We start from the raw sequence: 24,659 nt of genomic DNA on the forward strand, positions 1-24,659 counted from the left end.
ATAAAGCAATCATATTTGCCCACTCCCATGTTGATGAGAGTATTATATACTTGAGAAATCTCCCTTTTAAGGTGCATTTTGATAACAAATTTGATTAATTTGTGATTAATCACGATTAAAGGGACTGTTTGTAACTTCTTACACGTATAAATCAATCCGGGTCGGTGTCCCATGCGCGTTCTTGTGTGGCTACGCTGTTCAGACGAGACTCCAACACAAACTACACGGAAGCAGCAAAACCGCAAAGTTATATCTAGTGAAGCCTGTCTTGCAAAACAGTGTCGGAGGACGCGGGGGAGACCGTAGCTTTGGTCTCCAGGACCGTAGTCTCTGCTGTGCTCTGTTTCCCGTGTCTTGTGAAGTGACGGGGCTCCGCGGCGAGAAACGTTATCGTCTCCGACCGGGGCTCCGGTGTCTCCCCTGTTCCCTCCGGCCGCGGTCGGGAGGCTGAGGCAGGAAAAGCCAAAACTAGGATCAGCAGTGATTCATGGAGAGACCTTCGTCTGGTCAGCTAACATTACTGCCAAGCAGCTGAAAGAAACTGTTTTGAGCGATGCTCGTTCATGTCTATGTAGAGCGAGCACAAGCGCGAGCCCGACGCTGACTTAACAGCCACAGGTGTCGCTGTTAACAAGCATTTCTGATTCTTACAAACAGTCCCTTTAACTATGAACAATCATGCGATTAATCGCAAATAAATATTTGAATCAATTGACAGCCCTGTGATAGTCTGGCGACCTTTCCAGGGTGTACCCCGCCTGCAGCTATGATCGGTGTGTGTCTGTAGTTTGACGAGAGCACACTGTGAGCCACAGCCAGCAGACAGGAAGCCTGTATTTCTTCATAATTCTGCAACTCTGCATCTTCCCGCATGTTTATCCGGAGTTGTGCAGTTAATTGTGTGCTTAATTGTGTTTTAGAACGTAACCGCTGTGAAGCGGTAAAAAATGTTATATTTCTCTGATTCGCTGTTTTGTACTCACTAACGCCGCTCTCTCTCTTCAGTCACTCTGTAGCTCACTCCACCATCGCTGCTCTCTCTTCCTTGCTCGCAAGTTGAGCTGAGGAGGAGGGGCCAACTTTGAATGTGGTCTGTTTTAACAGCAACTGACAATGGTTACATATTATACCTTAAACCTGAATCAGTTTGTTTTTCATCCCCTCTGTCCTCAGGGCAGCACTTTGTGGATAGACATCGAGACAAGCTGATCAGCAGAGTGCACAACATTGCACCCATTTTGGATCAACTCCTCAGCAGAAAGATCATCCAACAAGAGAGTTATGATGAAATCCGGGCTATCCCCACCAATCAGGATAAGATGAGGAAGCTCTTCTCTGGTCCTCTGAATGCTGCTGGACGTGATGGCAAAGAGGTCTTCTACAAAATCCTTGAGAAAAAGGAGTCATCTCTCATTGGTGACCTCACGAAAAGCGTGTGGTGAAATTTATATTTAGACCAAACAAGTCTAGTGCCCTAAATAGAGAACAGTTATTTTTCTCATTTTACATACCTAAAGATAACAGAGTTTTAAAACCAGCCTGGTTAAGCTCACAGGGCAGAAAAATAACAACGGCTTTATACCGTCCTGACCAAGTGAAAGTTTATAAGTTATAGGTCAACAGGTCAAATGCCTGTTTTTCGCTAAAGACTGAGAACTGATGGAAAACAGTCTCAACAAACTAATTCTGCCATTAAAATGTACAGTACATGAATTAATGTGTTATGCTTTGCTAACATGTGTTCTAATAACAGGAAGCTGTTGACACAAAAAATTAAACCAAAGCAAGTTGAAATAATTACAGGTTGTACATAAAAAAAACTTTATCTTTGTTAATCAATTGATGAGATCCTGTTACATAAACATTTTTACATATGTATATTATATGTATAATATATGTAATCTTAAACAGAAATTAAGGTGCACACTTAATGCCTCAGTTAATCTTATATTTGATATATATTTTTAATCTAGTTGAAGTGTATTACACCTTTTAATGTTAATTGTGAACCATATATAAATTGATACATTTTGTGGAACCAGCCAGTGTGAAGAAAAGAGACTTTAAAGAAAGACTTTAAGTCAACAACATTTTGAACTGAGTGACCCCTCCAGCTACGAGAGGGATGGTACAAAGATGCACCAGACAGAGAGAGACGGTGATGGAAAAATGCAGCGGGGCAACGTGTCAGCCGACCATATCCGAGGATGCCCGAGGACGCCAAAGAGAGCCACTGAGGAAGAGAAACGACTCAATCCGGGTCGAACAAATTGGATCCAAAAGATCCAAAATGCCGTGTTCCAGACAGAATCTGCCACCGCTCTACTCCAAACAGCACAACCCCCCCACATCCACCAGCCTACTCAGCGAGGGGGATGTATAGATGCATTTTCAGAAGAGAAAGAGTTTGATGACTAGACTAATAAACAAATTTATAGTGAATTAATAAATAAGGTCTGTTTACAAAAATGGATAATCGATGTTAAACACAAGAAGAATTAGAAAATTCCTCTGTAAATTCTAAACTTGAATTAGACCACGCTTAAATTTATAAGATGAAACTGCTTCTCAATCTTCCCTGGTGCTTCTTAAACTCTCTGCTGCTGAATGGTACATTAATATCAAAACTCTGTGAATGTTCATCATTGTGTTCCCTGTATTCCTTTAATTATCCTTTATTCATTGTATTCCTTTTTCTTTTTGTTTTCTTATTTTAGTAGTTTAGTCATGTAGTTAGTCAAATAAACACTTCATTTTATAAAGAACTTGGTTACTTGATTTTGTGTGTGTATATAAACAAGTCAAATCATTGTTCACTATGCCCAAGAACTCCGTAGCAACCATGAGATTAAGAGACTCAATTGATTAATATTAAATTGTGAATTTTTCCGTTTTTATAAAACTTTGTGGCGCCTTAGTATTTTATTAAAAGTAATTGTGTGTGATATTTGAAGCTGAGTGTCACTTCTCTCCTTCACCTTTTATGACAACTCATGGGTTTATGATTAATAATTTTGTTTTTTTTAATTATAGATACATATTTTGATATCAATTAATGATTGATTATTAATCTGCTCAATGCAATAATGCAACACTACATTTTCATTAGTGTATAATCACCTGAAACTAAGAATCGTTGTGTTTTCGTTAGCTTAGAAGTAGCCCTTCATCTACATAGGGAGCGGGTCCTCTTCACGTCCTCCATGGACTACTATGGAACCAAACTTGTGGGTCTGATAGACTTTATTAACACGGAATAAAGCCGAGACAACTCAGCAGAACAGTCTGAGTGTGAACAGTCAGACTGGGAGACAACAGAGGAGTGAGCGGAGGGGTACTCGGTTGGTTGCAATCTGCAACCACACCACTAGATGTCGCCAATTCCAACCACTTAAAAGATGGGTGAGTTGTTATCTTCCTACGTTTCTAGCCTAATTTTTAAACAGAAAACACGTTTTATATTGTGATATTTACTGGAAATAAGATACGATATAGCCAAGAGCAAGTAGGTTGTTATCTAGCAATCTTCTCCAGCCAGCTGCCACCTTAAATGTTTTTTGTAGTGAAATGAGGAGGTACTGTATGCTACAGATAACTCCTTAGGCACGCCCTGCGTCTTGATCGTGCCAGGGTCAAAATGTGCACACACACGGGTGCCGAGATAAACAGGGAGTTAAACAACACATTAATCTAACAGTCTGACTGATTTCTTCATAAGCGCAATTTAAGTCAATAAAGACTAAATGTGGATGTTTCCCTCAGCAGTTGTTGTCCCTGCTCAGCCTGCTGTATAACATAACATTAGTCCATTGTTTTATTCCACGATACTGAACAAATGCACCAGATTTGTAGGCCTACTTTCTCAAATTTGTTTCTATTGAGCTAGATTTTAAAACAAACAAACAAACACACAAACGGAGCAGATCAAAACGAGGCTTCTTACTGAAATATTGTAGTGACGGCTCATATTTCCCAGAGTTTCCATAGTTGTCTCTTTGCGCTGTGTGTTCGTGTTTTATTTTAACCATTAGTGAGGTGGCTGTTATATTTTTTGACAGGAAGCTCGTAATAAAGTTTCACTAGTGAATGCTACGCATATAACTGCGAGCGTCAATGCTTGTGCTAAAAGTGTTAGTAATCAAGTTATTATTTTCATTTACATCCAGGACAACTGACCCGGTTTTCTCGGCTCGTTTCATCTAAAACAGGGGTCGTCAACGTTTTTCAGGCCAAGGACCCCCAAACTGATGGAGAGATGGAGCAGGGACCCTCTTCTATATATAGTGTATACAATTGTGTTTTATATTAAACTGGGCCTAGTGCCATGTATAAATGTACCTTGTTATTGTGCATTCAATACTAAGCTATTCAAATAATAAACAGGTTCATATATTAATGTTTTTATTTTAAACACGTGCAAGGTACAGTTAGTAGATAAATTGTAATAAATAATAATAAAAAAATATATATATATATAAAAAAAAATAAGAAGAAGAACATTTTTTTGTCAGGAGAGAATTCAGCTGAGGGGGAACGGTGACGTTTTTGGATGGGCCTGGACCCTCAAGGCCCGTCCCTAACGCCAACGCTGGTACTACGTTTTATAAAAATAACTTTTTTTAATCGGATTTGCTCCAATCTCGCCTACTTCAGCTTTAAGTGTGTTGAATGTATATGCCAGAATGGTATATAGCAGCTGATGGGGAAATAAGTCCAGGATTTTTGCTTTGTTAAAATCCACAAGAATAATAAGAAGGAACTATGGGTGTTCCCCACAACATGTGAAGGCACCATTCGTCTTCCTTACCAGACGCAGCAGCAGCCGGTTGTTTACAGGACGAGGAAGAAAACTCGACACGTCGTCCTCGGATCATCTGCAAACACAAAGGCGCGGTAGTCCGTGATCTCTCGGTGAGAAATGCCTCCTAAAACCATAAAAAAGGCTTTAACAGACATGTTGGGGAGCTGATCAAGGGGAACAAGGGAGAAGCCAAAGCTGCTGAAGTGGCTGCGGAGTTACTGAGACAGATTGGGTGTTAAATATATTTCCGTTTGATGCAGAATGAGAACAGAACATATTCGGCTGCAGAACATTGAACCATTAAAGTGTGCTTGCAGAGAAATGAGCGAAAATGGACAACGTTTAATCGAAAATGTGATTATTTGTAGTAGTTTCTACATTGTTGAAGTTGAAAATCAAAGTGAATATCATTGAACTAAAAGTTAATGTGCTTCATTTGTTAACTTTCACTTTCACGCAGTGGCGGATCAGCTGTATGAGGGGCAGGGGCGAAAAATAAATTGATGTCATATCGATATCGTGATATGAGACTAGATTTAGGATAAGTGTTGTTGTCTTTTCCTGGTTTTAAAGGCTGCATTACAGTAACATGATGTAATTTACCAGACTGTTTTAGCTGTCCTATTATTTGCCGTTACCCACTTAGTCACTGTATGCACATTACTGATGATTATTTATCAAAAATCTTGTGTAAATATGCTTTTCTCCATATCGCCCAGCCCTAGCATGTAGGGCAGCCTATATGGCACCGCATCGGGTTTTCACCACTGGAAGGGCGCCGTAGAGGGCCCTTCATCACGTTTTCTTGCAGCATAATCGTAAACCCCACCAGTGCTTTCAACTTGTCCGATCTGCCGTCAGTTGCCAGTTACATATTTTTTTCCTATGTTTCCTATGTTCACTGAGACACGATTACTGTAAGAAAAAAAAGCAATATTCATCCTTTTTTATATATTTAAAGTTTCTGTGATTAAAAAAGAAGTACAAAGCCTGTGCATGCATTAGGGCTGGGCGATATGGAGAAAATCAAATACCACAATATTTTTGACCAAATACCTCAATATTGATATTGCGACGATGTTGTAGGGTTGACTATTGGTGCTTTCACAAAGTATTTACATAAAGTAAGACACTAACAGTGTCTTCTTATTTTTGCAGTTAAAGAGATGGGTGGTCTGTTCTCACTACTTGGTTCCAGTGAGTTGTTCTCCTGTTTGTTTGTTTTTAAATATAAGACATTACAGATTAGCTGTTGTAGAAAATTAGTTGTCATACAGCATTTCTAGCATTACGATGTAAATATTAATAATCATTCCTTGTTGTTAATATGGTACAGTACAGTTAATGTTATTCCATTATATAAATGCTGAAATAATTTAATAAGTATGATTGTTTTACTCTCTAAAAACATGCTCTACCAAACGGTTGAACTGTCCTTTACTGCTAAAAGTAGTGTTTTGTAAATAATACATTTACATTTGTTATGAAATGAAACTGATGAACGTTCACTGTGGTTAATATCATTTGTTAATATCATATATTTAATGTTGTTCCATTATATATTTGATGGAAACAAAATATATCAGTATGATTTTGCACCATTTCTGAGATGTTTTCAAAGTAGCCTACTGTAAATATGGCAAATATCTATAATAAATACATGGACACATAGGGTGTGCATAAACACTAGATCGGTCCATTATTAAGCAATTTTAATTTTCCCTAAATGTGTTTCAGCTTGGAGTCACTTAGCTGGAGCAGCTGATCTAACTACCATGGCAGAGGGTGAGTGCACAGGTAGTGTGATGTCTTCCCACCCCCCAACATGGCACGGCAAAGAAGAGTACACTGGCTACTACAGACTGGTAAAACATCTGCAGCAGCCTATTGCAGATGTTGAAGGACCTGAGCCTCCTCAGGAAGAACAGTTTGCTCTATCCCTTCCTGTAGAGGGCCTCGGTGTTGTCGGTCCAGTCCAGTTTATTGTTCATATGTACTCCCAGGAACTTGTAGGTGTCCACCACCTCCTCCCCTCGGATGGTGATGGGAGTTGGGGGCCTCTTCTTGCTCTGCCGGAAGTCCACTACCAGCTCCTTGGTCTTTCCAATGTTGAGTTGGAGGTGATTGTTATCACACCACCCTACGAAGTTCTCCACCAGGGCTCTGTACTCCTCCTCGTTGTCATCCGTGATGCAGCTGACAATGGAGGAGTCATCGGAGAACTTCTGTAGGTGGCACGTACCCGAGTTGAAGCGGAAGTTGGAGGTGTAGGTGGTGAACAGGAAGGGTGACAGCACAGTTCCTTGGGGGGCTCCGGTGTTGCTCACTAGTACATCTGACAGGCTGCCCTGCAGTCTGACATACTGTGGTCTGCTGGTGAGGTAGTCCGTAATCAAGGCCACCAGGCCATGATCTACCTGCATCGCTGAGAGCTTCTCAGCTAGCCGGAGTGGCTGGATGGTGTTGAAGGCACTGGAGAAGTTGAAGAACATGATTGTTACGGTACTGTGCGGCCTCTCCAGATGTGTGTAGGCTCTGTGGACCATGTAGATGATGGATCATCCACACCGATGTTTGCCTGGTATGCAAACTGAAGGGGGTCCAGGGAGTCGCTCACAAGGGGCTTCAGGTGCTGCAGAACCAGTCTCTCAAAAACCTTCATGATGTGTGACGTCAGAGCAACTGGCTTGTAGTCATTGGGGGTGCTGGGGCGTGCGTCCCTTCTTGGGCACCGGGACGATGCAGGAGCTCTTCCAGAGCTGGGGCACCTTCTTTAGCCTCAGGGAGAAGCTGAAGAGGTGTGGGGTTGGTGTTGTCTGGCCCCCTAGCAGCCACGGAGCTGCGTGCATTGTCGAGGACACATGCAGCCACTTTACTGCACCATTTAGTTTAGCTATGAGGTTGTCACCTGTCTATCTGCCCGGCGTAACGTTAGCGAGTGTCCAACAGACCGTGTGTGTGGGGGCGGTGAGTGTAGGGTTGTCGGTGGCGTTATAGCTGTGAACGTAGCAGTATGTGTACAGTTAATTTGTCGGTGAATAAATGCTACAACTCCTCCGCTCAAGACTTGAGCCAACTTCCTGTATCTTGCAACGCCGGCTCAGACTCTCTTAAGGCGGGCTGTTAAGGTGGACCAGCGTTTCTCTTTAGTGGCGAGCCGCTCCTCTGAGTTTTGCTCATCTTTTTAATTAATCTGTAATATTTCTTTTAACCGTTTAACCGATAGTTATAATTCTTAATGTCGGTAAATGGTTAAACGGTTAATTGTTAACATCCCTAGTTTTTGGAAAGTTTTTTTATTTAGATGCCTGAAATAAGATCTGTGGTGAACATAAGCTTAAGAGAATTTAACGTTTTGTTTTACAATATCACATTTTTGGCTAGAAGTTCTCCCGTGCCTCCAGACTTTATGCTAAGCTAAGCTAAATGTCTCCTAGCTTTGTGTTAAGCGTGTAGACATGAGAGCGGTATTGATCTTCTCATCTACCTCGTGGCAAGAAAACCATTAAGTCATATAAATGCCATCATAAAAACCTAAAGATGTGAGAACTTTACAGAAGGGCATTTGGAGAAAACGTCATTTCATAACTGTAAGATGTACCCTTATTCTTTCAGATGTAGTTTAATGTCAAAATGGTGAACACACTATTTTAATTTTTTTTTCCAAACATCAGAAGAACACTTGATGGGTCACTATTCCTCTAAAACACTGCTGTATGAGTCCTGTTTGTGTTTTATTTTATCCCCATTAGCTGTAACACCAGCATGTACTCGTTCTGGGACCCACATGCAGTTAAAAATGTCTCCAATCAATGAAATACACATACAACTGACCTATAGAAATCACTGTTATATAATCTTAAGTCCTTTTCTTTGAAATGTATCAAGTTGGCTTCATGTTATCTCCAAATCGAATCAGTCATTGTAGAGTCACCGTCTCTCTCTCTCCTCAGGGGAGCACTTTGTGGATAAACATAGAGCCCAGCTGATCGACAGAGTGAGCGACGTTGCACCCATTTTGGATCAACTCCTCGAAGAAGAAGTCATCCAACCTGGGAGTTATGATGAAATCCTGGCTATCCCTACCACTCGGGATAAGATGAGGAAGCTCTACTCTGGTCCTCTGAATACTGCTGGATCTGTTGGCAAAGATGTCTTCTACAAAATCCTTGAGGAATATGAGCCATCTCTCATTGCTGACCTCAAGGAAAATAATATTGTGTAAGATTCATCATCAGACCAAATATACAGTGAAGCCTGATGTTAAATAAATAACTAATACATATTTTTCTATTTCTTTTCTCCTCAGAGAGAGAGCAACCTCTTATGATCCAGAGGGTGAGTAATGTCACATCACTCTGACTACACACAGTGCAGCTTTTATTCAGTAGATCAGTGGTTCCCAACCTGAGGTCCAAGTCCCCCTGAGGGGGGCGTCAAAGATCACAGGGGGTGTGCCAGTATTTGTCTGCTCTGAGGTTGTCAAATTAGATTTGCATATGTTTAACTAAAATCATAATAACACACCTACTGGATAATTTATAGAAAAGTCTGTTTATAAAACTCTTTAAAAAGATGTTTTTTTTGCTACTTAGTGGGCCACATTCTGTTTAAACACGGTATTTGTGCAGTGTCAGATAAATATCAGGCTACATTAATATTATTAGTATAATGGTATTTGTAGATTCCAGTGGTGGCTGTGTAGGATTGTTTCCGACTTGTGTGATCCAAACATTTCCAATAACTCCAGACCGTTGTAAAGTCCAAAAGTCTAATTTTATTGAAAAAGATATATGTAATCATTTCCTAAATTCACAAAAAAATGCATCTACAATAACAGAATATACTGATTTAATCCATATTAGTTGTTTGTGTTTAGCCCGGCCAAAAACCTATTTGCTCTCCCACTTGCCACACACAAAGGGAGGCCAACTTTTTTAGGGGGGTACAGGGGGTCTTTAGGGGGAGATAGCAAGTCAACAGATGTCACTGTGTGTCAAATCCTTTACCTAAGTAGAAGTACCAAAACACAATATTTTTAGTATTATAAGTTAGTATCAAGTCTTAAACTGGGGAAATACAGTCTTACTCACGGGGGAAAAAAACACACGAGTCGTGGCTTACACACGGTCACACCGGTGAAATACACTCTGGTTCGATCCTGCTTCCAGTTGGCTAACCGCTGGGGTTGACTCCAATTACGTGAAGAATATCATCACTAAAGGAGAAGCTTTAGGAAACATTGGAAGATTTAAGGTACGGGGAGCTCGAGCAATTCAAGCAGCTCCTGCAGGACACTGAAATGAAGAAAGGCCTCCCAAGAATCTTAATACAGTTAATGGAGATGGCAGACAAAGATGAAATAGTGGAGCTTATGGTGGAGACCTACGGCCAGCAGTCTGTGGAGGTGACCACGGAGGTTTTCAAGGAGATGAACAGGAGAGATCTGGTGCAGAAGTTGTCAGAGATCAGCTCAGGATCCAAAGGTGTGAAAACCCCTAGTATTATTCAATATCAAAACTTTGGTATGCAGAGCGTGGTCTGTACTATTTTACTTTAATGTTACTCTTTTTAAAAAATGTCAGATTACATGTGGACAGTCAGGCAGCCATTTAATTATAATTTTTTTTATAATTTCTGACAGCAGTGCGACAAAAACTGATGCAATCCATTTCTCCTCTAATTAAGCATGATTTTTATGTCAGAACTGAGCAGATTTTAGTGTTATTTTGCATTTAAAGCTTCATATTATGTTTTATTCAAAAGCAACAAAATCGGACTAAAGTTGTTTATTATCATTCATGATTCATTTTCCATTTTATTTCTCCTCAGTGATACGTCAGTCTAAACTGATCCAGAAAGTGAGTAATGTCACATCAGACACACTTCACACAGCACAGCTTTCATTTCAATGTTACAGGTTGACCGTGATCCTCATGTTGACAGTTAACAGTTTTTAAACCAGAAACATCACATCTGCTGTAGAAGTGATGAGAACATGTGATCAGGTGGCTCATTCCTATGGGTAGCACAGTGTCAGAGAGACTTAGAGACAGTCAATACAACACAATTACTAATAACCAGTTTATAGAAATAAATGTTACAGAAATGAACACACATAGAAGTAATTAATAAAATCACCATAGTAACCAAATGTACGATTGTGCCTAATGTGGTAAATATTAGTTCTTACAATACTCTCTTAATGGCTTAAAGGTGCTATTGATAACATTGATAACATTCAGGCACTAGATGTCACATTCTCCCTGACCCGTTATATTGCATTTACTTCACAACAAGTTGTTGCCAGTCACTTACCGTCAATCTCAGCCATGTATCTGTTTTTTCCACACTAAGTAACGACCCAGAGATACCACGTGATACCAACGTTGTTTCACTATTGGCTCACAAGCCTTGGTAGAAGTGGGAACCAAACGTCAGATATCTTCCACAGAGATAAACAAAACATTAACTTTAGACCTGTCAAAATGTTTAAAATGATTAATTCACAATCGTATTAATCTTTTCAGGAAAAGCCATACTTTTATTCAGCACCTTTCTAAAGGCTCTGTGGATGTATTATTTAAAAATATATTTATCTACATAAAAATGTTATCAATAAGACCTTTAAATGTTTACATTGGTGCAAATAAATTAATGTTTCATCAGTACAGTGGAGATATGACATAAATGCCCTCTGACTACTTTGAACCCATCAGGAAGTAACAATGACACCACTAAAGTGGAAGCTTTTGGAAACACTGAAATATTTAAGTTACTGGGAGCTCCAGCATTTCAAGCAGCTCCTGCATCAAACTGAAAAGAAGAAAGGCCTCCGAAGAATCTCAAGACAGTTGACGGAGATGGCAGACAGAGATGAAATAGTGGAGCTGATGATGAAGACCTACGGCCAGCAGTCTGTGGAGATGACCAAGAAGGTTTTAATGATGATGAACAGGAGAGATCTGGTGCAGAAGTTTTCAGAGATCAGCTCAAGATCCAAAAGTGTGAAAACCCCTAATATTATTCAATATCAAAACTTTGGTATGCAGAGTGTGGTCTGTACTATTTTACTTTAATGTTACTCTTTTTAAAAAATGTCAAATGACATGTAGACAGTCAGTCAGACATTTAATAACTTTTTTTTATAATTTCTGACAGCAATGTGTACAAAAACTGATGCAATCCATTTCTCCTCTAATTAAGCATGATTTTTATGTCAGAACTGAGCAGATTTTAGTGTTATTTTGCATTTAAATCTTCATATTATGTTTTATTCAAAAGCAACTAAATCTAACTAAAGTTGTTTATTATCATTCATGATTCATTTTCCATTTTATTTCTCCTCAGATAAATGTTGGGGTGAAGCGACCTTTAGAGTGAGTAATGTCACATCAGACACACTTCACACAGCACAGCTTTCATTTACTTGTTACAGGTTGACCGTGATCCTCATGTTGACAGTTAACAGTTTTTAAACCAGAAACATCACATCTGCTGTAGAAGTGATGAGAACATGTGATCAGGTGGCTCATTCCTATGGGTAGCACAGTGTCAGAGAGACTTAGAGACAGTCAATACAACACAATTACTAATAACCAGTTTATAGAAATAAATGTTACAGAAATGAACACACGTAGAAGTAATTAATAAAATCACCATAGAAACCAAATGTACGATTGTGCCTAATGTGGTAAATATTAGTTCTTACAATACTTTCTTAATGACTTAAAGGTGCTATTGATAACATTGATAACATTCAGCCACTAGATGTCACATTCTCCCTCCTCCGTTCTGTTGCATCAACTTCACAACAAGTTGTTGCCAGTCACTTACCGTCAATCTCAACCATTTATCTGTTGTTTCCACACTAACTGACGACCCAGAGATACCACGTGATACCAATGTTGTTTCACTATTGGCTCACAAGCCTTGTTAGAAGTGGGAACCAAACATCAGATATCTTCCACGGAGATCAACAAAAACATTAACTTTGGACCCGTTAAAATGTTTAAAATGATTAATTAACAATCATATTAATCTTTTCAGAAAAAGCCATACTTTTATTCAGCACCTTTCTAAAGGCTCTGTGGATGTATTACTTAAAAATATATTTATCTACATAAAAATGTTATCAATAAGACCTTTAAATGCTTACATTGGTGCAAATAAATGAATGTTTCATCACTACAGTGGAGATATGACATAAATGCCCTCTGACTACTTTGAACCCATCAGGAAGTAACAATGACATCACTAAAGGAGAAGCTTTTGGAAACACTGAAATATTTAAGTTACTGGGAGCTCCAGCATTTCAAGCAGCTCCTGCATCAAACTGAAAAGAAGAAGGGCCTCCGAAGAATCTCAAGACAGTTGACGGAGATGGCAGACAGAGGTGAAATAGTGGAGCTTATGGTGGAGACCTACGGCCAGCAGTCTGTGGAGGTGACCATGGAGGTTTTCAAGGAGATGAACAGGAGAGATCTGGTGCAGAAGTTGTCAGAGATCAGCTCAAGATCCAAAAGTGTGAAAACCCCTAGTATTATTCAATATCAAAACTTTGGTATGCAGAGTGTGGTCTGTATTATTTTACTTTAATGTTACTCTTTTTAAAAAATGTCAAATGACATGTAGACAGTCAGGCAGACATTTAATATATTTTTTTAAATTTCTGACAGCAATGTGTACAAAAACTGATGCAATCCATTTCTCCTCTAATTAAGCATGATTTTTATGTCAGAACTGAGCAGATTTTAGTGTTATTTTGCATTTAAATCTTCATATCATCTTTTATTCAAAAGCAACTAAATCTAACTAAAGTTGTTTATTATCATTCATGATTCATTTTCCATTTTATTTCTCCTTAGTGATACTTCAGTCTAAACAGATCCAGGAAGTGAGTAATGTCACATCAGACACACTTCACACAGCACAGCTTTCATTTCCTTGTTACAGGTTGACTGTGATCCTCATGTTGACAGTTAACAGTTTTTAAACCAGAAACATCACATCTGCTGTAGAAGCAATGAGAACATGTGATCAGGTGGCTCATTCCTATGGGTAGCACAGTGTCAGAGAGACTTAGAGACAGTCAATACAACACAATTACTAATAACCAGTTTATAGAAATAAATGTTACAGAAATGAACACACATAGAAGTATTAATAAAATCACCATAGAAACCAAATGTACGATTGTGCCTAATGTGGTAAATATTAGTTTTTACAATACTTTCTTAATGGCTTAAAGGTGCTATTGATAACATTGATAACATTCAGCCACTAGATGTCACATTCTCCCTGACCCGTTATATTGCATTTACTTCACAACAAGTTGTTGCCAGTCACTTACCGTCAATCTCAACCATTTATCTGTTTTTTCCACACTAAGTGACGACCCAGAGATACCACGTGATACCAACGTTGTTTTACTATTGTCTCACAAGCCTTGTTAGAATTGGGAACCAAACGTCAGATATCTTCCACAGAGATAAACAAAACATTAACTTTGGACCCGTCAAAATGTTTAAAATGATTAATTCACAATCAGAATAATTTCTTTCAGGAAAAGCCATACTTTTATTCAGCACCTTTCTAAAGGCTCTGTGGATGTATTATTTAAAAATATATTTATCTACATAAAAATGTTATCAATAAGACCTTTAAATGCTTATGTTGGTGCAAATAAATTAATGTTTCATCACTACAGTGGAGATATGACATAAATGCTCTCTGACTACTTTGAACCCATCAGGAAGTAACAATTACATCACTAAAGGAGATGCTTTTGGAAACAATGGAAGAATTAAGGTACAGGGAGCTCGAACATTTCAAGCAGCTCCTGCAGTACACTGAAAAGAAGAAAGGCCTCCTAAGAATCTCAAGACAGAGAATGAAGATGGCAGACAGAGGTGAAATAGTGGAGCTTATGGTGGAGACCTACGGCCAGCAGTCTGTGGAGGTGACCACGGAGGTTTTAATGAAGATGAACAGGAGAGATCTGGTGCAGAAGTTGTCAGAGATCAGCTCAAGATCCAGAGGTGTGAAAACCCCTAGTATTATTCAATATCAAAACTTTGGTATGCAGAGCGTGGTCTGTGCTATTTTACTTTAATGTTACTCTTTTTAAAAAAAATTCAAATTACATGTGGACAGTCAGGCAGCCATTTAATTATTGTTTTTTTTTTATAATTTCTAACGGCAATGTGTACAAAAACTGATGCAATCCATTTCTCTAATTAAGCATGATTTTTATGTCAGAACCGAACAGATTTTAGTGTTATTTTGCAGTTAAAGCTTCATATTATGTTTTATTCAAAAGCAACAAAATCTGACTAAAGTTGTTTATTATCATTCATGATTCTTTTTCCATTTTATTTCTCCTCAGTGATACGTCAGTCTAAACTGATCCAGAAAGTGAGTAATGCCACATCAGACACACTTCACACATCACAGCTTTCATTTCAATGTTACAGGTTGACCGTGATCCTCATGTTGACAGTTAACAGTTTTTAAACCAGAAACATCACATCTGCTGTAGAAGTGATGAGAACATGTGATCAGGTGGCTCATTCCTATGGGTAGCACAGTGTCAGAGAGACTTAGAGACAGTCAATACGACACAATTACTAATAACCAGTTTATAGAAATAAATGTTACAGAAATGAACACGTGTAGAAGAATTAATAAAATCACCATAGAAACCAAATGTACGATTGTGCCTAATGTGGTAAATATTAGTTCTTACAATACTCTCTTAATGGCTTAAAGGTGCTATTGATAACATTGATAACATTCAGCCACTAGATGTCACATTCTCCCTCCGCAGTTCCATTGGATTCACTTCACAACAAGTCATTTCCAGTCACTTACCGTCAATCTCAGCCATTTATGTGTTTTTTTCACACTAACTGACGACCCAGAGATACCACGTGATACCAACGTTGGTTCACTATTGGCTCACAAGCCTTGTTAGAAGTGGGAACCAAACGTCAGATATCTTCCACAGAGATAAACAAAACATTAACTTTGGACCCGTCAAAATGTTTAAAATGTTTAATTAACAATCATAATAATCTTTTCAGGAAAAGCCATACTTTTATTCAGCACCTTTCTAAAGGCTCTGTGGATGTATTACTTAAAAATATATTTATCTACATAAAAATGTTATCAATAAGACCTTTAAATGTTTACATTGGTGCAAATAAATTAATGTTTCATCAGTACAGCGGAGGTATGACATAAATTCCCTCTGATTACTTTGAACCCATCAGGAAGTAACAATGACATCACTAGAGGGGAAGCTTTTGGAAACAATGGAAGAATTAAGGTACGGGGAGCTCAAACGTTTCAAGCAGCTCCTGCAGGGCACTGAAATGAAGAAAGGCCTCCCAAGAATCTCAAGACAGTTAATGGAGATGGAAGACACAGATGAAATAGTGGAGCTGATGATGAAGACCTACGGCCAGCAGTCTGTGGAGGTGACCATGGAGGTTTTAATGATGATGAACAGGAGAGATCTGGTGCAGAAGTTGTCAGAGATCATCTCAGGATCCAAAGGTGTGAAAACCCCTAGTATTATTCAATATCAAAACTTTGGTATGCAGAGTGTGGTCTACTATTTTACTTTAATGTTACTCTTTTTAAAAAAATTTCAAATTACATGTAGACAGTCAGGCAGACATTTAGTTATTGTTTTTTTTATAATTTCTGACAGCAATGTGGACAAAAACTGATGCAATCCATTTCTCCTCTAATTAAGCATGATTTTTATGTCAGAACCGAACAGATTTTAGCATTATATTTCATTTAAATCTTCATATTATGTTTTATTCAAAAGCAACTAAATCTAACTAAAGTTGATTTTTGTCATTCATGACTAATTTTCCATTTTATTTCTCCTCAGAGAAACCTCAGTCTAAACCGATCCAGAAAGTGAGTAATGTCACATCAGACACACTTCACACAGCACAGCTTTCATTTCATTGTTACAGGTTGACCGTGATCCTCATGTTGACAGTTAACAGTTTTTCAACCAGAAACATCACATCTTCTGTAGAAGCAATGAGAACATGTGATCAGGTGGCTCATTCCTATAGGTAGCACAGTGTCAGAGAGACTTAGAGACAGTCAATACAACACAATTACTAATAACCAGTTTATAGAAATAAACGTTACAGAAATGAACATGCGTTGAAGTATTAATAAAATCACCATAGAAACCAAATGTAGGATTGTGCTTAATGTGGTAAATATTAGTTTTTACAATACTCTCTTAATGGCTTAAAGGTGCTATTGATAACATTCAGCCCCTAGATGTCACATTCTCCCTCCTCCGTTCCATTGGATTCTCTTCACAACAAGTTGTTGTCAGTCACGTACCGTCAATCTCAGCCATTTATCTGTTTTTTTCACACTAACTGACGACCCAGAGATACCACGTGATACCAACGTTGTTTTACTATTAGCTCACAAGCCTTGTTAAAGTGGGAACCAAACATCAGATATCTTTCACAGAGATAAACAAAACATTAACTTTGGACCCGTCAAAATGTTTAAAATGATTAATTCACAATCATAATGATTTTTTTCAGGAGAAGCCATACTTTTATTCAGCACCTTTCTAAAGGCTCTGTGGATGTATTTTTTTTTTTTTTTAATATTCGTCTACATAAAAATGTTATCAGTAACACCTTTAAAGGTACTGTTTGTAACTTCTTACACTTATAAATGGGGGTTGGTGTCCCATGCGCGCTTGCGTGTGGCTACCCTGTTCCAACACAAACTACATGGAAGCACCAAAACCGCAACGTTATGTCTAGTGAAGCCCGTCTTGCACAATAGTGTTAACTCTTCCTGCTCCAGCCCCCCAACCGCGGGTAGAAGACACAGGGGAGACTGTAGCTTTGGTCTCCAGGGCCGGAGTCAGTGCTGCTCTGCTCCTCTTCCTGCTTGCCTTCGCTCACACACCACGCTCGTTCTCACTCGCTGCACCTCTCACGTGCATGTGCACACACTACACACTGCAGAAGACGGGAGTCTGAAGCAGGACAACACAGTATCAGCATCTCTTCATGGAGAGACCTTCGTCTGGTCAGCTAACATTACTGCCAAGCAGGTTAAATATAGAGTGATATTGTGGTTTTAGCCGACGTGTGTAGCCTCACTGTTTTGGCCGATGCTTGTTCATGTCTATGTAGAGTGAGCACAAGCGCGAGCAACAGGACGCTAACCTACGTTGACCTTACGGCCATAGCTGTTAACAAGCAATTTCTGATTCTTACATAGAGTCCCTTTAAAGGGACTATTTGTAACTTTCAGAAATGCTTGTTAACAGCGACACCTGTGGCCATTAAGTCAACGAAAGTCAGCGTCGGGCTCGGTGATGTTGCAAAAAGACACATCTCCAATTATTTGCAAAATGATTGTCCTCTGCAGCAGGTCTCCAGTGACTGGACTGAACTTGACCCTGAAGTGAACAGTACAGATGCAGATGAGGCTCCAACATACAGGTACAAATAACATCCTATACTGCGTCACAGCAAACTGGAACTATAGGAAACACTTAAACTTGGATCTTGAGTTTTTTTCACAGAAGGAAAACTAAGATGCAAGATTTTGAAGCAAATAAAAAAGGCAGATACTCTCTAAGTTTACATTTACTCCGTTGTGTCCCGTCATGTGCACATACTCAAACTTTTTTCATTCTTATTTTAGCCTACAGTCTGAAGCAGGAAACTTTGAATGCAGCGTTTCTGGCTTGCGCTGGGTCTGTAAGGAAAAGGTCAGCTTTAAGTACCAGTTCTGCACTTTGAAGAGACACATGGAGAGGATAGAAAGCATGCAATACATGCCTGCAGGTCCCCTAATGGACATAACAGTCATTGCTGGGAAGTTGGATGAAGTGTACCTGCCACACTGGATCTGCATAGGTAAGTGGACATGAAGAAAATAATGAAATAAAATTGAAAACCTTTTTTAAATTTCTGACAGCAATGTGTGCAAAAGCTGATGCAATCCAATTATCCACTAATTATGCATGCTTTTATTTTGTACAGATGACAACCCCACAATATTAGACAAGTTTGCAGTCCTACACATAGATGACTGTGGAGATGTCGTGGAAAAAGTGTCTGAGGTCACATCGTCCCATGTCAAGCTGTCTGAACCAGCTTTCTCTCTGAAAATGGTCCTGGTGAAAGCCGGCTACTCAGTGAAAATAAACTCTAAGGTGTTAATATACGGGACCAAAACACCATTCTTCACACTCCGTGTTTACCTGATCCCACCTGATCCTGGTCTACTACAGGTCATTTCATATCTTACTATCACCAATACCAATCATAATAAGATACAGATTGGCACCACAAATAACTTGATAAATCCACAACACAGACAACATTGTTGTTTTTTTCTGCAGGATTTGGAGAAGACTGAATCATCCGATGGATACAGAAGATTCAAAAAGCCACATCCAAAGAAGCCCTTGAAAATGAACGATTGGTTCATCCTAACGGCAGAATTGGGCGGTGAAAAAATTGCCTCTGACGTATGTTTTAAATTACTTTGAAATTTATGGAGTGAACTGTGGTTCAAACATTAGTTAGATACTATAGGGCGAGTACAGTGGTTTGAGTCTGATTGGTGGTTTTTGATATTTTAAACAAGAAAATTTATAAAATTATCCAACTTTATTTTACCGCTCCACTGACCATTACACCATCTGTGTGGCACTATAGGCGTGTTACTTTCTCCAGCTACTGTAGTGATGAATTCATAGAGAGCTCCAGACCCGTTCCAACCTCAGGCAGAGCTTCTTGCGACCTTCAAATGGAACTTGTGAGCTCGTGGTTACCACATAAGAAGTCGTGCACATAATATGCTTGGCGTTCAAATGACGTTCAAGACGTGAGAACACCGCTGCAAGGCAACGGCAATATTAACATTACTGTTGGTATTATTTAATACAAAATATAATTTGATTTGACAACACTACCATGTCGAAATTCACTGACTACGCAAGTAAGTACATAGTGTGCGCAGTGTTTTACATGGAAGCGTACTCACGGAAGTATCCGAATTTAGACACAGCAGTGAAGAAGAAGAAAAGATTATGATGCACTCTTGCTCAAAGTCTAACCCTCCCTTATTTATTGTTTTATTCTTTCGCAGACATTACAGCTCCTATATGAAAGCACAGAACCAAATTTCTCCGAAGTGTTCGTTAGAAATCCAGTCGCAGACTTAACGCTCAAGTTCGGAATAAAAAAAAGGAGTCAACCAGTATGGACCTGTGTGATTCCACAAGGTCAGTTTTAAATGATATCACAATAATTAATCTACACTGTCTATGTACCACTTTCATTTTACTGAATATGCACCATTAGTGAAGCAGATGTCTAACTGTTAAATAAAATCAGAAAATCAGCAACATATTCATATCTTCTTTCCCTCTGCATCTTTCTTTTTCAGAGGAATACCAAAGCACCGATGGTCCTATACAAGGTAAGACATTTCTAGTAATTAATATTTGGAAGAGTTGCACGTTTGATTTCAGTGTGGAAAAGCTCCGCTCAGTCTGTTAGTCTGCTCTGAGACAGACACACCCACCATTTATTATACAGCAACCATATTAATAATGTTTAGGCCTTTTCTGCTTATAGAATTATTACTCGACTAACAACGTCCTGCAGAGCATGTACTCGTTAACGTTTCTTCTCAATAAAATGTTTATTAGAATTGAACTACATTTCAGATTGAACCAGATTTTGCTTTACTGGGGACTAAGGCTGTCAAACACGTTAACGCAAATTCATTTTAACTACACTAATCTCATTAACGCAATCGATCTTTAGGAGGTTGTAGTGGGCTCACTCAGATAGAGTGAAGATACTGGCATCATATGAAACTAGACAACCTCAGGAATCCATTGGTACCAACATGTCATACTAGCATGTTGTGAAGGAGGCTAAATAACACTCTAAACTTATGCTAAATTGGCGAGGAAAAAAACTGGCATGCCATTTTCAAAAGGGGTCCCTTGACCTCTGACCTCAAGATATGTGAATGAAAATGGGTTCTATGGGTACCCACGAGTCTCCCCTTTACAGACATGCCCACTTTATGATAATAACATATAGTTTGGGGCAAGTCATAGTCAAGTCATCACACTGACACACTGACAGCTGTTGTTGCCTGTTGGGCTGCAGTTTGCCATGTTATGATTTGAGCATATTATCTATGTTAAAAGCAGTACCTGTGAGGGTTTATGGACAAAATTTGTCATTGTTTTGTGTTGTTAATTGATTTCCAATAATAAATATGAATATATATTTGCATAAAGCAGCATATTTGCCCACTCCCATGTTGATGAGAGTATTAAATACTTGACAAATCTCCCTTTAAGGCGCATTTTGATAACAAATTTGATTAATTTGTGATTAATCACGATTAAAGGGACTGTTTGTAACTTCTTACACGTATAAATCAATCCGGGTCGGTGTCCCATGCGCGCTCGCGTGTGGCTACGCTGTTCAGAAGAGACTCCAACACAAACTACACGGAAGCAGCAAAACTGCAAAGTTCTATTTAGTGAAGCCCGTCTTGCAAAACAGTGTTGGCCGCGGTCGGAGGACGCGGGGGAGACCGTAGCTTTGGTCTCCAGGGCTGGAGTCTCTGCTGTACTCCGTTTCCCGTGTCTTGTGAAGTGACGGGGCTCTGCAGCGAGAAACGTTATCGTCTCCGACCGGGGCTCCGGTGTCTCACCTGTTCCCTCCGGCCGCGGTCGAGAGGCTGTGGCAGGAAAAGCCAACACTAGGAACAGCAGTGATTCATGGAGAGACCTTCGTCTAGTCAGCTAACATTACTGCCAAGCAGCTGAAAGAAACTGTTTTGAGCGATGCTCGTTCATGTCTATGTAGAGCGAGCACAAGCGCAACCCGACGCTGACTTAACAGCCACCGGTGTCGCTGTTAACAAGCATTTCTGATTCTTACAAACAGTCCCTTTAACTATGAACAATCATGTGATTAATTGTAAATAAATATTTGAATCAATTGACAGCCCTGTGATAGTCTGGCGACCTTTCCAGGGTGTACCCCGCCTGCAGCTATGATCGGTGTGTGTCTGTAGTTTGACGAGAGCACACTGTGAGCCACAGCCAGCAGACAGGAAGCCTGTATTTCTTCATAATTCTGCAACTCTGCATCTTCCCGCATGTTTATCCGGAGTTGTTCAGTTAATTGTGTGCTTAATTGTGTTTTAGAACGTAACCACCGTGAAGCAGTCAAGAATATTTATATTTCTCTGATTCGCTGTTTTGTACTCACTAACGCCGCTCTCTCTCTTCAGTCACTCTGTAGCTCACTCCACCATCGCTGCTCTCTCTTCCTTGCTTGCAAATTGAGCTGAGGAGGAGGGGCCAACTTTGAATGTGGTCTGTTTTAACAGCAACTGACAATGGTTACATATTATACCTTAAACCTGAATCAGTTTGTTTTTCATCCTCTCTGTCCTCAGGGCAGCACTTTGTGGATAGACATCGAGTCGAGCTGATCGACAGAGTGAGCGACATTCCATCCATTTTGGATCAACTCCTCGACAAAAAGATCATCCAACAAGGGAGTTATGATGAAATCATGGCTACCCCTAACAAACGGGATAAGATGAGGAGGCTCTTCTCTGGTCCTCTGAATGCTGCTGGACCTGATGGCAAAGAGGTCTTCTACAGAATCCTACAAAAAGAGGAGTCATCTCTCATTGCCAGCCTGAAGAAAAGCGTGTGGTGAAACTCATATTTAGACCAAACAAGTCTAGTGCCCTAAATAGAGAACAGTTATTTTGCTCATCTTACAGACCTAAAGATAACAGAGTTACTTTTTTGTCTGAATATAATACCATCTCTGGAAGGGTTAATATTTCATAACTACGTTTTAAGTGACAGGTCAACAGGTCAAATGCCTGTTTTTCACTAAAGACTGAGAACTGATGGAAAACAGTCTCAACAAACTAATTCTGCCATTAAAATGTACAGTACATGAATTAATGTGTTATGCTTTGCTAATATGTGTTCTAATAACAGGAAGCTGTTGACACAAAAAATTAAACCAAAGCAAGTTGAAATAATTACAGGTTGTAGATAAAAAAAACGTTATCTTTATGTTAATCAATTGATGAGATCCTGTTACATAAACATTTTTACATATGTATATTATATGTATAATATATGTAATATTAAACAGAAATTAAGGTGCACACTTAATGCAGTTAATCTTATATTTGATATATATTTTTAATCTAGTTGAAGTGTATTACACCTTTTAATGTTAATTGTGAACCATATATACATTGATACATTTTGTGGAACCAGCCAGTGTGAAGAAAAGAGACTTTAAAGAAAGACTTTAAGTCAAGAACATTTTGAACTGAGTGACCCCTCCAGCTACGAGAGGGGGGGGGTCTGAAGAAATGGCACAAAGATGCTGCACCAGACAGAGAGAGACGGTGATGGAAAAATGCAGCGGGGCAACGTGCCAGCCGACCATATCCGAGGATGCCCGAGGACGCCAAAGAGAGCCACTGAGGAAGAGAAACGACTCAATTCGGGTCGAACAAATTGGATCCAAAAGATCCAAAATGCTCCAAACAGCACAACCCCCCTACATCCAGCAGCCTACTCAGCGAGGGGGATGTATAGATGCATTTTCAGAAGAGAAAGAGTTTGATGACTAGACTAATAAACAAATTTATAGTCAATTAATAAATAAGGTCTGTTTACAAAAATGGATAATCGATGTTAAACACAAGAAGAATTAGAAAATTCCTCCGTAAATTCTAAACTTGAATTAGACCACACTTAAATTTATAAGATGAAACTGCTTCTCAATCTTCCCTGGTGCTTCTTAAACTCTCTGCTGCTGAATGGTACATTAATATCAAATCCCTGTATTCCCTTAATTATCCTTTATTCATTGTATTCCTTTTTCTTTTTGTTTTCTTATTTTAGTAGTTTAGTCATGTAGTCAGTCAAATAAACACTTCATTTTATAAAGAACTTGGTTACTTGATTTTGTGTGTGTATATAAACAAGTCAAATCGCTTCCACTATGCCTAAGAACTCCGTAGCTACCATGAGATTAAGAGACTCAATTGATTAATATTAAATTGTGAATTTTTCCCTGTTTTTATAAAACTTTGTGGCGCCTTGGTAAAGTATTTTATTAAAAGTAATTGTGTGTGATATTTGAAGCTGAGTGTCACTTCTCTCCTTCACCTTTTATGACAACTCATGGGTTTATGATTAATCATTTTGGGTTATTAATTATAGATACATATTTTGATATCAATTAATGATTGATTATTACACTGCTTTATGCAATAACACTACATTTTCATTTGTGTATAATCACCTGAATCTAAGAATCGTTGTGTTTTCGTTAGCTTAGAAGTAGCCCTTCATATCTACATAGGGAGCGGGTCGTCTTCACGGAGTCCTCCATGTTGCTGCAAACTACTATGGTACCAAACTTTGCCCGAAACTCAGAGAATCTGTGATGCCCATCCTTCGTCGGACTGAACAGGAGTTGCAGAACAAACCTGAGGTCGCTGAAATCTACAGTAAGGATGTAGATAAGCTGGTCCAGGCAGGTTACAAAGCCAAACCCGGTACCTATCCCTGCCTCAGCCCCAGGTTACAAGCTATCCCTGCCTCAGCCTCAGCCTCAGCCCTAGGTTCCCGGCTATCCATCCCTGCCTCAGCCCCAGGTTACAAGCTATCCCTGCCTCAGCCCCAGGTTACAAGCTATCCCTGCCTCAGCCTCAGCCTCAGCCCTAGGTTCCCGGCTATCCATCCCTGCCTCAG

At 39.3% G+C, this 24,659-nt stretch overlaps 1 protein-coding gene across 6 annotated transcripts in view; it reads left to right on the plus strand.

Annotated features, from left to right (window-relative positions):
- Positions 1–23,852, plus strand: part of LOC141778512 (uncharacterized) — a 49,855-nt gene extending 26,003 nt beyond the window's left edge. Inside the window, exons 1-19 of one of the 6 annotated variants that reach the window (XM_074652811.1) lie at positions 4,801–4,911; positions 5,960–5,998; positions 6,539–6,598; positions 8,755–9,022; positions 9,111–9,139; positions 10,634–10,662; positions 11,521–11,806; positions 12,152–12,180; positions 14,556–14,841; positions 15,189–15,217; positions 16,075–16,360; positions 16,707–16,735; positions 18,239–18,312; positions 18,518–18,732; positions 18,859–19,109; positions 19,221–19,349; positions 19,973–20,108; positions 20,273–20,305; positions 22,319–23,852. In XM_074652811.1, coding sequence (XP_074508912.1) covers positions 5,968–5,998; positions 6,539–6,598; positions 8,755–9,022; positions 9,111–9,139; positions 10,634–10,662; positions 11,521–11,806; positions 12,152–12,180; positions 14,556–14,841; positions 15,189–15,217; positions 16,075–16,360; positions 16,707–16,735; positions 18,239–18,312; positions 18,518–18,732; positions 18,859–19,109; positions 19,221–19,349; positions 19,973–20,108; positions 20,273–20,305; positions 22,319–22,587 — 2,469 coding nt within the window. In that variant the 5' untranslated portion in view covers positions 4,801–4,911; positions 5,960–5,967 and the 3' untranslated portion in view covers positions 22,588–23,852. The other 5 variants (XM_074652813.1, XM_074652812.1, XM_074652810.1 and 2 more) reach the window with 5 other exon arrangements.
- The last annotated feature ends 807 nt before the right edge of the window (positions 23,853–24,659 follow it).

The sequence above is a fragment of the Sebastes fasciatus genome, chromosome 12 (genome assembly GCF_043250625.1).
Source record: "Sebastes fasciatus isolate fSebFas1 chromosome 12, fSebFas1.pri, whole genome shotgun sequence".
Classification (NCBI taxonomy): domain Eukaryota; kingdom Metazoa; phylum Chordata; class Actinopteri; order Perciformes; family Sebastidae; genus Sebastes; species Sebastes fasciatus.